At 54.7% G+C, this 14,207-nt stretch overlaps 1 protein-coding gene across 4 annotated transcripts in view; it reads right to left on the bottom strand.

Moving 5' to 3' along the window:
• Nucleotides 1-4,701: 4,701 nt before the first annotated feature.
• Nucleotides 4,702-14,207, bottom strand: part of TRIOBP (TRIO and F-actin binding protein) — a 38,791-nt gene continuing 29,285 nt past the window's right edge. For all 4 annotated transcript variants that reach the window (XM_032266695.1, XM_032266696.1, XM_032266697.1 and 1 more), the window contains 7 exons: nt 12,210-12,357; nt 9,593-9,695; nt 8,882-9,041; nt 8,694-8,807; nt 7,316-7,402; nt 6,309-6,472; nt 4,702-5,348 (listed from right to left, as the gene is read on the bottom strand). In XM_032266695.1, the coding sequence (XP_032122586.1) occupies nt 6,311-6,472; nt 7,316-7,402; nt 8,694-8,807; nt 8,882-9,041; nt 9,593-9,695; nt 12,210-12,357 (774 nt within the window). In that variant the 3' untranslated portion in view covers nt 4,702-5,348; nt 6,309-6,310. The remainder of the gene's footprint in view (nt 5,349-6,308; nt 6,473-7,315; nt 7,403-8,693; nt 8,808-8,881; nt 9,042-9,592; nt 9,696-12,209; nt 12,358-14,207) is intronic.

Below are 14,207 nucleotides of genomic sequence, written 5' to 3'. Positions count from 1 at the left end.
GGGGTGGCTTATTCAAATCAGCCTCACCAAGGTACACCCAGACCTCCCCCCATGCCTACCCCCAGGCAGGGGGACCCAAGGTACCCAGTGCCCAGGCGACCTCCAATAAGATGTGGGTCAGCTCAGGTGGCCACCTGGGCTGTGAGGCCAGCTGACCTGGCTGTCACCTCATCGTGCTGTTGAGTTCTGGCCCCCTATCTGGGACAACTGCACCACCTCCCTCATCAGGCTGCTCTGGGGATTAAAGGAGCTCTTGAATGAAATGCTTGTTCCAGGGTCCCACCCACAGTAAGTGCTCAGCAAAAGGCAGGCATGGTGACTGCTAAGGGGACCTCTGGGCAGGGAGGGGAGATGGGCTGTAGAGTCAGATCTGCTGGGATGTGAGCCACTAAACTGTTGTCTTTGGGTAAGCCAAGCCTCCTCTGTTTCCTCCTGTAACAAGGGGAGAGCGGTACTTTAAAGGGTTGCTGTGAGCATTAGAAGGTTGGCCGTCATAATGTTTGCTCATGGCAGACGCTCCATCAAAGTTGAGTCCCCTCGTAAAGTACTGGGGGACTTTATGGGATGATAGGGGTGACTCACAGTTACATCCTGGCCCTCTCATGTGCCAGAAACTGCCATTAGCCTCCAGCCCTTCAGGCTGGCTGCTGGGCTTCTCAGTGGGTTTATGGGGACATCCAGGCCCTTGCCATTACAGGTATGAGCCACTGTGCCTGGCGCACTTCCTCCTTCTTATGCTGGAATGAATGTTCCTGTCACCTTTCAGACACACGGCCAGTGCACCAGCTGCCCGGCTCCTGAGAGGACACAGCCATGTGGGAGCAGCTGGAATATGGCTCTGGAGATGCCACAGTGGAGGTCACAGGGCTAGGGGATGACACAGACTTTCAGTGACTGAATGAGTGAAGAGGGGAGAGACTGAGGCATGGAGCTGAGGCTGTGGCTGTTCCCTGCCTTGAGGGTGTCTGACTCAGTGATCGTTCACTTCCAATTACTCAGTCAGTCAGTCAACAAACACTCAGCCCACGGAGACAGACAGCATGTGCTCGTTTTGAGTAGTGATGGAAGTGATGCTGCAGCACCTCTAAGCCTCACTCGTAAGAAGCTTGTAGATTCCACTTGGGGCTCCTGAGGCTCCCTTTGTTTTTATTTTTTTAGAGGCGGGTCTCACTTTAGAGTGCAGTGGCAGCGATCACAGTTCACTGCAACCTCCAGCTCTTGGGCTCAAGCAATCATCCTGCCTCAGCCTCCCGAGTAACTGGGACTCCAGGCATGTGCACTACCATGCCTGGCTTTTTTTTTTTCTTTTTTTTTTTTTTGTATATAGGGGGTTTTGCTGTGTTGCCCAGGCTAGTCTCAAACTAACTCTTGGCTGCAAGTGATCCTCCTGCCTCGGCTTCCTGAAGTGCAGTCGTGAGCCACTGCACCTGGCCAGGACTCCCTTTCTAGGGGAAGTCAACCACCATGTAGGAAGGCAGACTATAGACTGTCCCAAGACCACCATGCTGTGACGAGCCCAAGCTAGCCCCATGGAGTGGCCATGTGGAGAGAGATGTCCAGGCCGGGCTCGGTGGCTCATTCCTGTAATCCCAGCACTTTGGGAGGCCGAGGCGGTTGGATCACTTGAGGTCAGGAGTTTGAGACCAGCCTGTCTAACGTAGTGAAACCCCATCTCTACTAAAAAAAATACAAAAGTTAGCTGGGTGTGCTGGTGGGCGCCTGTAATCTCAGCTACTCAGGAGGCTGAAGCAGGAGACTTGCTTGAACCCAGGAGGCAGAGGTTGCAGTGAGCCAAGATCACACCATTGCACTACAGCCTGGACAACAAAGTGGGACGACATCTGTCTCCCAAAGTGCTGGGATTACAGGCGTGAGCCACCACCGTGCCCAGCCGGCATGGTAAATTTTCACATGTGTATGTACCCACATGACTATAACGCAGACCATGATATAAACATGTCTGGGACCAGAATGTTCCCTTTTGCCCACTGCTGGTTAATGTCCCTCAGCTCAGAGATACCCGCTGTTCTGACACTATCACCATAATGTTTTGTCTGTTCTTGAATGTCACCTAAACAAAACCATACAGGCTTCACTCTACTGTGGTTACTTCTGCTGAATATTGTATCTGAAAGATTCACCAATGTTTTGTATGTAGCAATTCTTTAAAAATTGCTTGTATAGGCCAGACACGGTGGCTCGCACCTGCACGCCTGTAATCCCAACACTTTAGGAGTCTGAGGCGGGCAGATCACGAGGTCAGGAGTTTGAGACCAGTCTGGCCAATATGGTGAAACCCTGTCTCTATTTTTTTTTTTAATTGCTGTGTGGTATTCTGATGTATGAATATACCACAATTTATTCATTCTGTAACTGATCGGCAACTACTGTATAGTTTCTTTATTTGCTGATGTGAGTACTCCCATACTCATCCTTTCGTGCATGTAAGCGCTCATTTCTCTTGGGTATGTAAGCAGGAGTGGAAATGCTAGGCCATAGGGTAGATGTGTATTTAACTGTGTGAGAAGCTGTCGGTTTCCTGCCATGGTTGTACAAAGCACACTCGCGCCAGCAGCGCCCGGGAGCCGCCATCCTCTGTATTCCTACCAGCATGTTGCACTGACAGACCTTGTCCCTTGACCTATTCTAATAGTGGGGGAGTGTGATCGCATGTTTTTGTTTGTTTTTTGGGACAGTCTCACTCTTGTTGCCCAGGCTAGAGTACAGTGGTGCCATCTCGACTCACTGCCACCTGCCTCCCGGGTTCAAGCGATTCTCCTCCCCCAGCCTCCCCAGTAGCTGGGATTACAGGCGCCTGCCACCACGCACAGCTAATTTTTGTATTTTTAGTAGAGACAGAGTTTCACCATCTTGGCTGGCCTGGTTTGAACTCCTGACCTCATGATCCACCCACCTCAGCCTCCCAAAGTGTTGGGATTACAGGCGTTGAGCTCCCATGTCCGGCCGATCTCCCGGTTTTTGATGAGATATGGAGCACCTTCCTGAGGTTGGTCTGGTTTTTGTAGCTCCCCCAGGCAGCCCTGAGAAGATGGGAGCGGGGTTGGTGAGGGGATGTTGCCACAGCCAGGTGTGAGATGGGGGAGCCCCAAGTTAGGCTGAGGCTAGAACGGAGGCAGAGGATGGGATTGAGAGCTGTCCTGGGGGGGATGGTGGGATGGTGAGGATGGACGCCAGGGGTGCCAGCGACAGACATCCCATCTCACAGACATCCCGTCTCCTCATGGCTAGGAATGCTCCTTATCTCCCAAGCAGGTAGTGCTGGGGCAGGCAGCGCCAAGCCTGGGGGATTTGACGGCACAGGGTCTTGGCTCTCTTTCTTCTGCTCTGACATTTTCAGCCATTGATGAGGCAAGATGGTGGCAAGGCCAGAAGAGAGGGGTTCCCTCCTTGTGCCTCCTCCCCACCTTTTTTTTGAGACGGAATTTTGCTCTTATTGTAAAGAGCAAAACTCTTTGCTCAGGCTGGAGTGCAGTGGCACAATCTCAGATCACTGCAGCCTCTACTGCCTGAGTTCAAGGGATTCTATGCCTCAGCCTCCCAAGTAGCTGGGATTACAGGATCTTGGTACCACGTCTGGCTAACTTTTTGTATTTTTAGTAGAGACGGGGTTTCACCATGTTGGCCAAGCTGGTCTCGAACTGACCTCAGGTGATCCCCCTGCCTTGGCCTCCCAAAGTGCTGGGATTGTAGGTGTGAGCCACCTCGCCTGGCCTCTTGTGCCCCTTTGTAAGACCAAGGACACCCTTCCCAGATGCCCCCCTCCACCCTGCTCCCAAGACTTCCCCCACATTTTACTGGAACTGCATCCCTTGTCCATTCCAGAACCAATCCCTGGCAAGGGAATGGAAAGCAATTTCCGCCCACTCCACGAGGTCACTCTCCTTTGGGTCACTCCCTGAACACACCAGGGACACTTGCCCCTGCTCCTGCCTCCGCATGGAAGGCCCTTCCTGATCCTTCCATCTGGAAGAGTCATCTTTCAAAGCTGCTTCCAAAGGCACTCTTCCACCTGTGGGCTGGGTTGGGGTCTCCTCTGGGTTCTCACAGCCACCCCTACTGGATGTGGCCAGTTTCTGTAGGTCTCAGAAATGGGACCTCTTCCCAGCCCCATGTGACCATAACCAGCACAGCTGGCCATGGTGAGGACTCCAGCCCACTGGGCCTGGGCCTGGGGTGACCACAACCCTTGACCTCACCCCTGCCCAGGGTTGGGCATGACCTCAGAGCAAAGCCTCAGGAGAGGACTGGGACTGAAAGAAAAACACCCATTTGATGGAGAAGAAAACTGAGGCTCAGAGAGGGGTATGACTTGTGCAAGTTCTTGGTCAGGGCCAGTCTCAGCTCCAGGCCTCTCCCTCAGGCCTGGGCCCTGTGCCCTACTCCAGGGCTCCTCAGACTTCGAGGGTCACGTGAATCACTGGGGCAGCCTGTGAAAATGCAGACGCTGGTTAAGTGGGTCGGGGTGGGGCTGGACTTGCTATTTCTCACCCGCTTCCAGCTGCCACTGGCCTGCAAGCCACACTGGGGGTGTCACAGTCCTTGCTCAGGGAGGCCCCACCCTCAGAAGCCCAGAGGCCACTGCTTTAGGATGGGTGGGATGTGGGTAGGGTGTGAGTGGGGAAGCCACTTCAAGAAACCCCAGTCTCTGTTCTGGTTCTGTCAGCCACCTAGGACACCAGAGCTGCTGGAACGTTTTATTAAGTTAAGAGGTTCAGGGAGCCGGAGAGAAACACCTTCTGCATGGCATAGCCTGAGGAGGCTGTGGGCCATGAGGCCGGCTGCTGGCTCCCTCTGTCCCGAGCCCCACGGTACGGGCCGTGTGGGGCAGGAAGTGTTAGTAGGAGGTAGGGCAGGAAGAGGGTGGCAGGCTCCCACCTCTCCCCTGCAGAGACAGCTCGCCATGGCCGCTGCTGCCTGGGCCTCCGCCAGACCCCTGGGTCAGGGACACCAGCCCAGAAGCCCAAGAAGAGGGTGGCTGGAGACAGAGCGGGGGACCAGGGTTGGAGGCACACAGCCACCAGGAATTGCTTTTTGCTTTTTTTAAAGTATAAAGTGTTTTGGAAAAAAAGGAAAAAAATCTATATAAAAATCTTTTCACATATAAAATCCTGAAGAAGGTGCAAGGTAAGACCCAGTGCGAGGGGCGCGCTCAGATACGCAGAGTGTGTGTGTGTGCACGTGGACGTGTGTGTGTGTGTGTGTGTGGTGGGTGCAAGTGCACGTGTGGCCCACAGAGGGTGGGGAGAAAGCTTGGCTTTGGACTTCCATCCAGCAGGGAAGGAGGGCGGCCACTCCTCCAGGCTGGAGGGTCTGCAGCTGGGCGGGACCTGAAAGACAAGGCGTGGCACAGCTGAGGCCTGGGCTGAGAGGCTTCGAGGCCACCCCCAGGCCAGGCAAGGGTGATGAGTGGGTCCTTCCACTGCCGCCTTGCAGCCCCGAAGGTACAGCCAGATCTGCTCTTCCCGGCTCCTTCCCAAGTAGCTCGGCCACAGAGTGGCCTCTCCTGTGTCTTAAGAAGTCCACGGGGACTTGTCGGAAAGGGGACGTTCCAGGCAGATGTGGCGTTGAAAAAGGAAAAATAAAACACTTTGGGCAGGCGCAGCAGCTCATGCCTGCAATCCCAGAACTTTGGGAGGCTGAGGCAGGTGGACTGCTTAAGCCCAGGAGTTTGAGACCAGCCTGGGAGACAGGGCGAAACCCTGCCTATACAAAAAGTACAAAAATGATCTGGGCACAGTGGTGGGGGCCTGAGGTCCCAGCCACTCAGGAGGCTGAGGTGGGAGGATCCCTTAAGCCCAGGAGGTTGAGGCTGCAGGAAGCCGTGACTGCATTACTGCATCCAGCCAGGGTGACAGAGCAAGACCCTGTCTCAAGACAAACGAACAAAACCACTTCGAGCCCCGCTAAGTCCAGAATAAGTTAAGACGAACCAGGACAGGCGCGGCCTCGGTGCGCAGTGTCCGTGTGTGAAGTGGGCGGAGGCTCACTGTGGGTGGGCACGACATGTGCCTCCAGCCCCGAGGAGGGTGCGCGCTGAGCCGGCTGTGGCTCCGCACTGCACTGCCCGGCTCTGGGGGAACAGGCTCAAGCAGATGAGGCAGCCTGTGGCCCAGGTCTGATGGGATCTCAGCGACAACCTCATGTTGCTGGTTTCATGGTCCCTTTCACAGAACGGGAATTGGAGGCCAGAAGAAGGAAGTGCCCTGGCTGGGGTGGCCCAGGGAGTCCTGGGTGTGGGAGAGCCTCAGCCCCTGCCCAGCCTGCAGGGCGCACGCCTCGGCACCCACCTCTACTCAGCCAGGCTGTTGCGCATGGCCTCCTTCTCCTGCAGGGCGGCCATGGCAAGGCGCAGGTGCTCCTTCAGCTGCTCAATCTCCCGTTCCGACCGCGTCTTGATGTGGCTCAGCTCCACGTAGACGTCCTGGTACTTTCCAGAGGTGAAGCGCTTGTCCTGCACGGCAGGAGGAGGGTGTGAGGGGATAAAGCTTCTCCCTCCAGCCCCGCCCAACTGGCACTTGGGCAGCACCAGCAGCCAGACCTCCCTGTAGCCCCCTTGCTCCATGCATCCAGGTGGCTCCCCCAGGCAGCCCTGGTCTTGGTCCTAGCCCTCCCACCCCCCTGGTACCACCCAGGGACACAGGCGTCATTGGCATCCTCATCCTGTTCGGGAGGAGATTTTGCCCAAGAACGAAAGGCAGTGAGTGGTTGGGATGAGAACCAGGTCAGCCTGGCTGGGTGCTCGGGCCCTTCCCGTGAGTTCACGCCACCTGTTCTTCAAGCACGGTAAATACGTTCTGGCTCAAACACGCTTAGAGAGTCCACTTCCCGCCCCAAACTGACAGCACCAGGCTGGGACATAGCAGCCAAGGGTGGGCCAGGTGGGCTGCAGACTCACACCTGGGCTGAACCCTGACACGCCCACTCCTAGCAATGTGGCTATTCTCACTTGAGTGTAAGGTCCACACAGCAGAGATTTGGGGCTATTTTGTTCACATCTGTCTTCCCAGCACCTAGCGCAGTGCCTGGGACATAGTAGGTACTCAATAATCATCAATAAATTAAATAATGCTAAATAAATAGAAGCAAGTATGGCCTTGGGCAAGTCACTTCCCCATTCTTAGCCTCCGTTTCCCTGTCAGTGAATGGGGATGACGACACCTACATGGGAGAGGCACAGGAGAGCCTGAGGAAGGATGAGGCAAGTGGAGGGCTTGGCACAGAGCAGGTGCTCACAGGATGGCACCCAGGTGGCTGCAGAGGCCCCCACGGCCCCCACGCCCAGTGGCAGACCTACCTTCTGCATCATCTGGAGCTCGTCCCGGAGGCACTGCACCTCCTTCTTCAGGTACTGGAGTTCGTTCTCTTTTACTCGAAGCAGCACCTGGGGATACAGGTGCCAGGCTGACCCAGGGCCAGGAGCCAGAGCTACCCTGGCCCATAGTGCCCTGCAGCCTGCCTTCTCTGCCTCAGGCCCCTAGAATGCAGTCCCTATCCGCACCAAAACCCTCGACATCCTAGGGTCGGACTCCTCCAGGAAGCCCTCTTTGATTCCCCTGCTTTCCCTTCCTTTACTCTCACCCCTGTCCAGCCTGTGTGAGTGGCTATCTGACGGTCAACTCTGCTGCAGCCCTCAGGCAGCACCAGGCTCTCACCTCTGGGGTGAGGAAGATGAAAAGAAGCCCTACATAAACCTGAGTGGCTGGGTCACCCCACAGCCCACCTCACTAACCCCTCCCCAACCCTGAGGGCCAGGTGCTGCTGCCTTGACCAAGGAAGAAACAAGTTCAGCCAGGACTGGGGAGGCTTAAAGGCTCAGACTGGAGCCAGACTGCCTGGTTCAAGTCCCAGGCCAGCTGTGCAAGCCTTGGTAAGGTACGTGCCCTCCCTGTGTCTGTCTCCTCATCTGTAAATGCGGACAGTAACAGCAGCTAACGTATGCAGCTGTCAGGAAGATGAGATGAATTAACAGACCAAAAGGACTTCCAGAAGTTCTAGGCAGAGGGTAAGCCTCACCTAGGTGTTAAGAAATAAAATACTAAGGCTGGGTGTGGTGGCCCATGCCTGTAATCCCGGCATTTTGGGAGGCTGAGGCGGGTGGATCACTTGAGGTCAGGAGTTCGAGACCACCCTGGCCAATATAGTGAAACCCCATCTCCACCAAACGTATAAAAAATTAGCTGGGTGTGGTGGTGAGGGCTTGTAATCTCAGCTACTGGGGAGGCTGAGGAAGAAGAATCACTTGAGCCGGGGAGGCAGAAATTTCAGTGAGCCGAGATCGTGCCATTGCACTTCAGCCTGGGTGACCGAGTGAAACTCTGTCTAAAATAAAATAAAATACTAGAGTGATCCTGGGATCACACACATGCATATTTTCTTACCCCAATATTTCCCAGTAAGGGAAGTGCTAGGGCCATTTTACAGGTGAACTACTGGGACTCAGAAAGGTGGAGTGACTGGCTACGGTACACAGCAGGCAGGTGACACAACCCAGGTGGGAGAGCGGAATTCTGGCAACTGGACGCACAGTAGATGTTCTGGCCGAGTTAGGCTGGCCCAGCCACTGGGGGACTTGGAGTTCCCGTAGCAGGTGATACCCAGCCTGTGGGCGGAGTGCCCCATAGCCCTGGGCCCCAAGAACCACTGGGCTGCCTGGTGCTAGTGAGGGCACTCACCTCCAGCTCACAGGAGCTCCGCTCGTTGCTGCGCCCGCAGCCGTTGCCCACGCCCTGTGATGCAATGAAGCTACGCAGCCGGTCTATCTCCTCTGACAGGCGGGCATGCAGCTCCTGGGAGGGGCACAGTGGTCAGGGCAGGGGTGCCGGGATCCACCCACGTTCCCCCAACCTGGGGCCAGGCCCACCTGGTTGTGGCGCAGCAGCTCCTGGCCCTCCTGCTGGCAGCGGCGCAAGGTGTGCTCCCGCTCCTCAGCCTGCCGCGTCAGCGCCCCAATCTCCAGGCACTTCTGTGAGTACTGCTCCGATAGCACCTGCAGCTCCCGCTTCAGTGCCTCCACATCTGACCTGCCCCAGAGGAGGAGCAAAGGACAGCATGGGTTATCTTGCCCCTGCCAAGCCTGGAGTCTGGTCATGGCAGACTCAAAGCATCCCAGAACTCTGGGTTCCCTCTCTAGGTTTGCCTTCAGCCTGCTGTGGGGCTGTAAGCCAGTGACAGCCTCTCTGGATTGCAGGTGTTTCCCCTATGAGAGAGAGTGGCTTGGAGGAGCATATCTTTAAAACTCCTGAAGCCTCAACATTCCAGTACTGTGCTCTGGGGCAGGGAGAGACATACTGGTCAACAGTGACACTGCAGTCCAGCTCTAGGGCAGACTAAAGGGGTGAAGAGGTGGGTGAAGGCTGGAACCAGCCTAGACAAGAAGGCACCTGAAGAACTGTCTGTGAGGACTGGCAATGGGGTCTGCCTGAGGACTTTCTCCTTCTGTTTCTTGCATCCATGAGACTGGTGCAGGAATCTCAGCTAGGGGAAAACTGATGTGTCCTCTGTCAAGGGGTCTCAGCAAAGTTCCTCGACTCATAACCATTAGGGTGGGCAGCTGGGCCCGGCATCATCTTACTGGTGCTGCTTCCGGAGGCCATCTGGGCCCTGCTGGAGACTCCGTGTTTTGCTCAGCTCTCGGCTCAGCTCTTCCTGGTAGGCCTTCTTCATGGCTTCAATGGCTGGAAGCAGGGCAGAGAGGCACAAGAGAGACTGGAGGGGGGTAAGCAGCACCAAGTGCCACCTGCTCTGAGGCGCCACATGTACCAGTGGAGACAGGACCAAGGAGCGGTGTGCAAAGAGCACTGAACCAGGAGTCCGGAGCAGCCCAGGCTGTGTCATAAACTGAGTGGCTTTGGGTAAGTTGCTCAACCTCTCTGAGCCCATCTATTAAGGGAAGATAATCCTGTTGGATGGACCCTGCTGGAGAGATACCTCAGTGTCTGACCACTGGTACCTCCTGTTCTAGTGATTTCTGGGTAGGACCCCACAGAGTATACCCTCCCTGCAGACTCAGAGGCTCTCAAACAAGGCCTATCTGCTTTGCCCAGCCTGGTGGTCAAGAGCTCAGGTTCTAGAGTCGGCATAAATCTATGTGACTTTGCACAGGTGACTTAACCCCTCATGCCTCAGGTGTCTTATCTGGAAAACGGGCATAACAAAGTACCTTTCCTCCATGAGGTTATTGGAAGATGTGTGTGAAGCACTGAGAGCAAAGCATGGCTTGGGGTAAATGTCCCAACATTAGCTCCTGCTAGCTTTATCCTCAGACTGAGCTCCTAAGGACCAAGACTAAGGCTTTTTTCCCACTCAGGGTTGTTGTGAGGATTAAACAGGCCACACCCATAGTTTTATCCACAATTCTAAGATCCAAAACCTCTGAACATTGTAAGTTTCTCATAATTCATTTTTTTTTGTTTTTTTGGATGGAGTCTTGCTCTGTCACCCAGGCTAGAGTGAAGTGGCGTAATCTCCACTCACTCCAGTCTCCATCTCCTGGGTTCAAGAGATTCTCCTGCCTCAGCCTCCTGAGTAGCTAGGACTACGGGTGCGTGCCATTATGCCCTGCTAAATTTTTTTTTTTTTTTTTTTTTTTTTTTTTTTTTTTTGAGACGGAGTTTCGCTCTTGTTACCCAGGCTGGAGTGCAATGGCGCGATCTCGGCTCACCGCAACCTCCGCCTCCTGGGTTCAGGCAATTCTCCTGCCTCAGCCTCCTGAGTAGCTGGGATTACAGGCATGCGCCACCATGCCCAGCTGAATTTTTGTATTTTTAGTAGAGACGGGGTTTCACCATGTTGACCAGGACGGTCTTGATCTCTTGACCTCGTGATCCACCCGCCTCGGCCTCCCAAAGTGCTGGGATTACAGGCTTGAGCCACCCGCGCCCGGCAGCTAATTTTTGTATTTTTAGTAGAGACGGGTTTTCACCATGTTGGCCAGGCTGGTCTCGAACTCCTGACCTCATGTGATCACGGCCTCCCAACGTGCTGAGATTACAGACAAGCTACCACATCCAGCTTCTGGTAACTCTTTTGGTGGCAATCCCCACCCTGAATGGACCTGAGGCTATTCATAGTCTCTATTACTCCACTTAAGTGTGATTTTTATCCATTTCACAGCAGAAACCTTAGCGCTAGATTACAGGGCGAGGTCCATCCTCTGCTGAGGGGGACAGCGCCTCTGACACAGGCACCTGCAATAGCCATCTTCCTAAAATGCAGAGCACACTGGCCCCAGGCTGGGTTTGAGTGCACGAGCACTTGGCACAGCACTGGCAGGTTGAGAGCTTCAGATCATGTGACATTGGCCATCATTTCTATTCTTCTGCAAACCCCTAATGGTGCCTAGGAAAGTGCCAGGCACACAGCACGTGTGCAGTGGACAGGAGCGGAGGGAACTGTCTAGTATGAAAGGTGCTCCTGTGGGGAAGATGTGGGGCCCAGTGCCTGACACACAACTGGGGTGGACACTACTCACACCTTCCCCTGCTCTCCCCAAGGTCTGGCCTATGTGCCCGGGGAGGAGTCACTCATATGAGGACAGGGATGCAGCTGATCAGCCCCTCCCTGCAGCATGTAGGCAGCGTGTGGCTTTAGGCAGATTCTCTGGTGGCTGCAGGCCCCTGAGGGGAGGAGTCACCACCCATGGTAGTGGTGGTGTTGGGGGTGGGGAGGGTGTCTTTTTTTTGTTTTTGTTTTTTGAGACCAAGTTTCGCTTTTACTGCCCAGGCTGGAGTGCCATGGCACAATCTCGGCTCGTGGCAACCTCCACCTCCCAGGTTCAAGTGATTCTCCTGCCTCTGCCTCCCGAGTAGCTGGGATTACCAGCATGTGCCACCACGCCTGGCTAATTTTGTATATTTTTACTAAGGATGGGGTTTCTCCATGTTGGCCAGGCTGGTCTTTAACTCCTGACCTCAGGCGATCTGCCCACCTTGACCTTCCAAAGTGCTAGGATTACAGGCATGAACCACCGCACCTGGCTGGGGAGGGTGTCTTTTCTGCCTCAGTTTCACCTTTTCAAGTAGCGGCTACAGGCCAGTTCTAGGGGCTTCCAACCCCTGCTGACCCTTACCCCAAATGTGGCACTGAGACCCCTACCTCTTATTTGATAAAATCCTCCCTAGTTTGGCCAGGAGGAGACTCAGTGGGGAGGCTGAGGGCTCAGCCCACTGTGCCCCACCCAGGGTCCATACCTGAGGCTGTGGCTGCTGTCTCCTCGGCCAGGAGCCACTCCTTCTCCTGCTGTAGTCGCTGCAGTTCCCGCTCGTGGTGCCGCTGCAGCTCCTCCATCACCTGCTGGTGCGAGGACTCCATCTCTGCCAGGCTGCGCTCACATGCCTCCTGCGGGCCGGAGGCCAGGGTGTCAGCGGCTGCCCGTTCCTCTGGGACAGCGGCCCTTTCCCAGACTCCAGAGAAGGCTCAGGGGCAGGTGCACCACCTCTTCCTGGGCCCTGGCACCTCCAGCCACAGCTCCTTGTTCACAAACCTCACCTTGTCACTCCTGCCTCAAGCCCTCCAGGGACTCCCCGTCCTACAGAGTCAAGTCCCTGCTCCCATGGCTGACGTTTGCGGTCTCATCCCCGGCCCTTCTCTGCCACGAAATCTTATAGTTACAGTTGCAGCACGTTCACACCTCTGAGCTTCAGCTCATGCTATTCCCACTGCCTAGAACGCTTTTTTGGCAACTTTACCTCCCGGGGGAATTTACTGACCTGCAACCCAGTTTAAATGTCTCTCCTAGCTCTGTCTCTGGGCAGCCTCTCCCCTGCCTGAAAATGTTCTGCTTCTGTCAAACCATAAGTTCCCTAAAGACTGAGAACACCTGACTGGTGCAGTCCCCAGGGTCTAGGCCAGGGCCTGACATGTGGCAGGTGCTCAGAAAATGAGCTGAAACTGATGACGTAATACAAAATAATGCTTAGTAGACAAGATGGGCAAGTATCTCAAAGACTAGTGATACCCACTACTGGGAGTGTCCGCCGTGACCGTGTGTGTGAGGGGGGTGGTCTGGTGGCATCATCACATTTTGCGACCCCACTGGCTGACCTAGCAGGTCCACTCCTTTTCTGATCCCACAGCAAGTCACATGTGTACAGACACTCCTGAAACAAGGGTATTTCTTCCCTACGGCAAGGTTGGTAACAGATGAAAACCGGAAACAATCTAAATGCCTATCAGGGGAACTCTTGAATAAATGATGGGATCGAGCTTTACAATTTTTTTTTTTTTTTTTTTTTGAGATTGGAGTCTTGCTCTGTTGGCCAGGCTGGGGTGCAGTGGCATGATCTCGGTTCACTGCAGTCTCTGCTTCCCCGGTTTAAGCGATTCTTCTGCCTCAGCCTCTCAAGTAGCTGGGATTACAGGCAAGTGCCACCATGCCCGACTAATTTTTGTATTTTTAGTAGAGACAAGGTTTCACCATGTTGGCCAGGCTGGTCTTGAACTCCTGACCTCATGATCCACCCACACTGGCCTCCCAAAGTGCTGGGATTACAGGCATGAGTCACCACGCCCGGCCTAGACAGAGTTTTAATGTGGATGCTGTGGAAAAAGATCCCAAAATCAGGTAGTGAAAGTTGGCTTCTGACACACGTGGTATGATCTCACTCACGGGGACAAATGTGCAGACCTGTCCGTCCCAGTCCTTGGACACAAAAACACAGAAAAGGTAGGGAGGAGATTGTGGGGGGCAGAATGACAGCCCCCCAAAGTTGTCCACATCCTACTCCCAAGGATCTGTGATTGTCATGTTACGTGGCAAAGAGGAATTCAGACTGCCGAGGGAATGAAGGTTGCTAATCAGCTGACCTTAAAATCAGGAGATTATCCCAGATTATCCCTCGAGCCCAGTGTAATCACAAGGGTCCTTAAAAGTGGACGAAGGGGCAGAAGCAAAGAGTTCAAGGGAGGTGTGACCAGGAAGGGATGGTCAGAGTGATGTGGCGGGAGAAGGACTCAACTTCCCCTCTGCAGGCTTTGAAGATGAAGGAAGGGGCTGAGAGCCAAGGGACCTGGGCGGCCACCAGAAGGGAAGCCACGGGCACCTGTAGAGAAACACAGTCCTGCCTCAGCTGCAGCACGGCAAGACCCACGTTAGACTTCTCGCCTACAGAAGCGTGAGGTAATACATGTGCATTATTTAGGCAGCTGTGGTGACCGGTTACAGCTGCCACAGGAAACTGAGAGGCAGG

Source organism: Sapajus apella, unplaced genomic scaffold (genome assembly GCF_009761245.1).
Source record: "Sapajus apella isolate SASKATOON/1434 unplaced genomic scaffold, GSC_monkey_1.0 scaffold160, whole genome shotgun sequence".
Classification (NCBI taxonomy): Eukaryota; Metazoa; Chordata; class Mammalia; order Primates; family Cebidae; genus Sapajus; species Sapajus apella.
The sequence above is the reverse complement of the archived record's forward strand: the minus strand, read 5'-3'. Positions and strand labels throughout refer to the sequence as shown.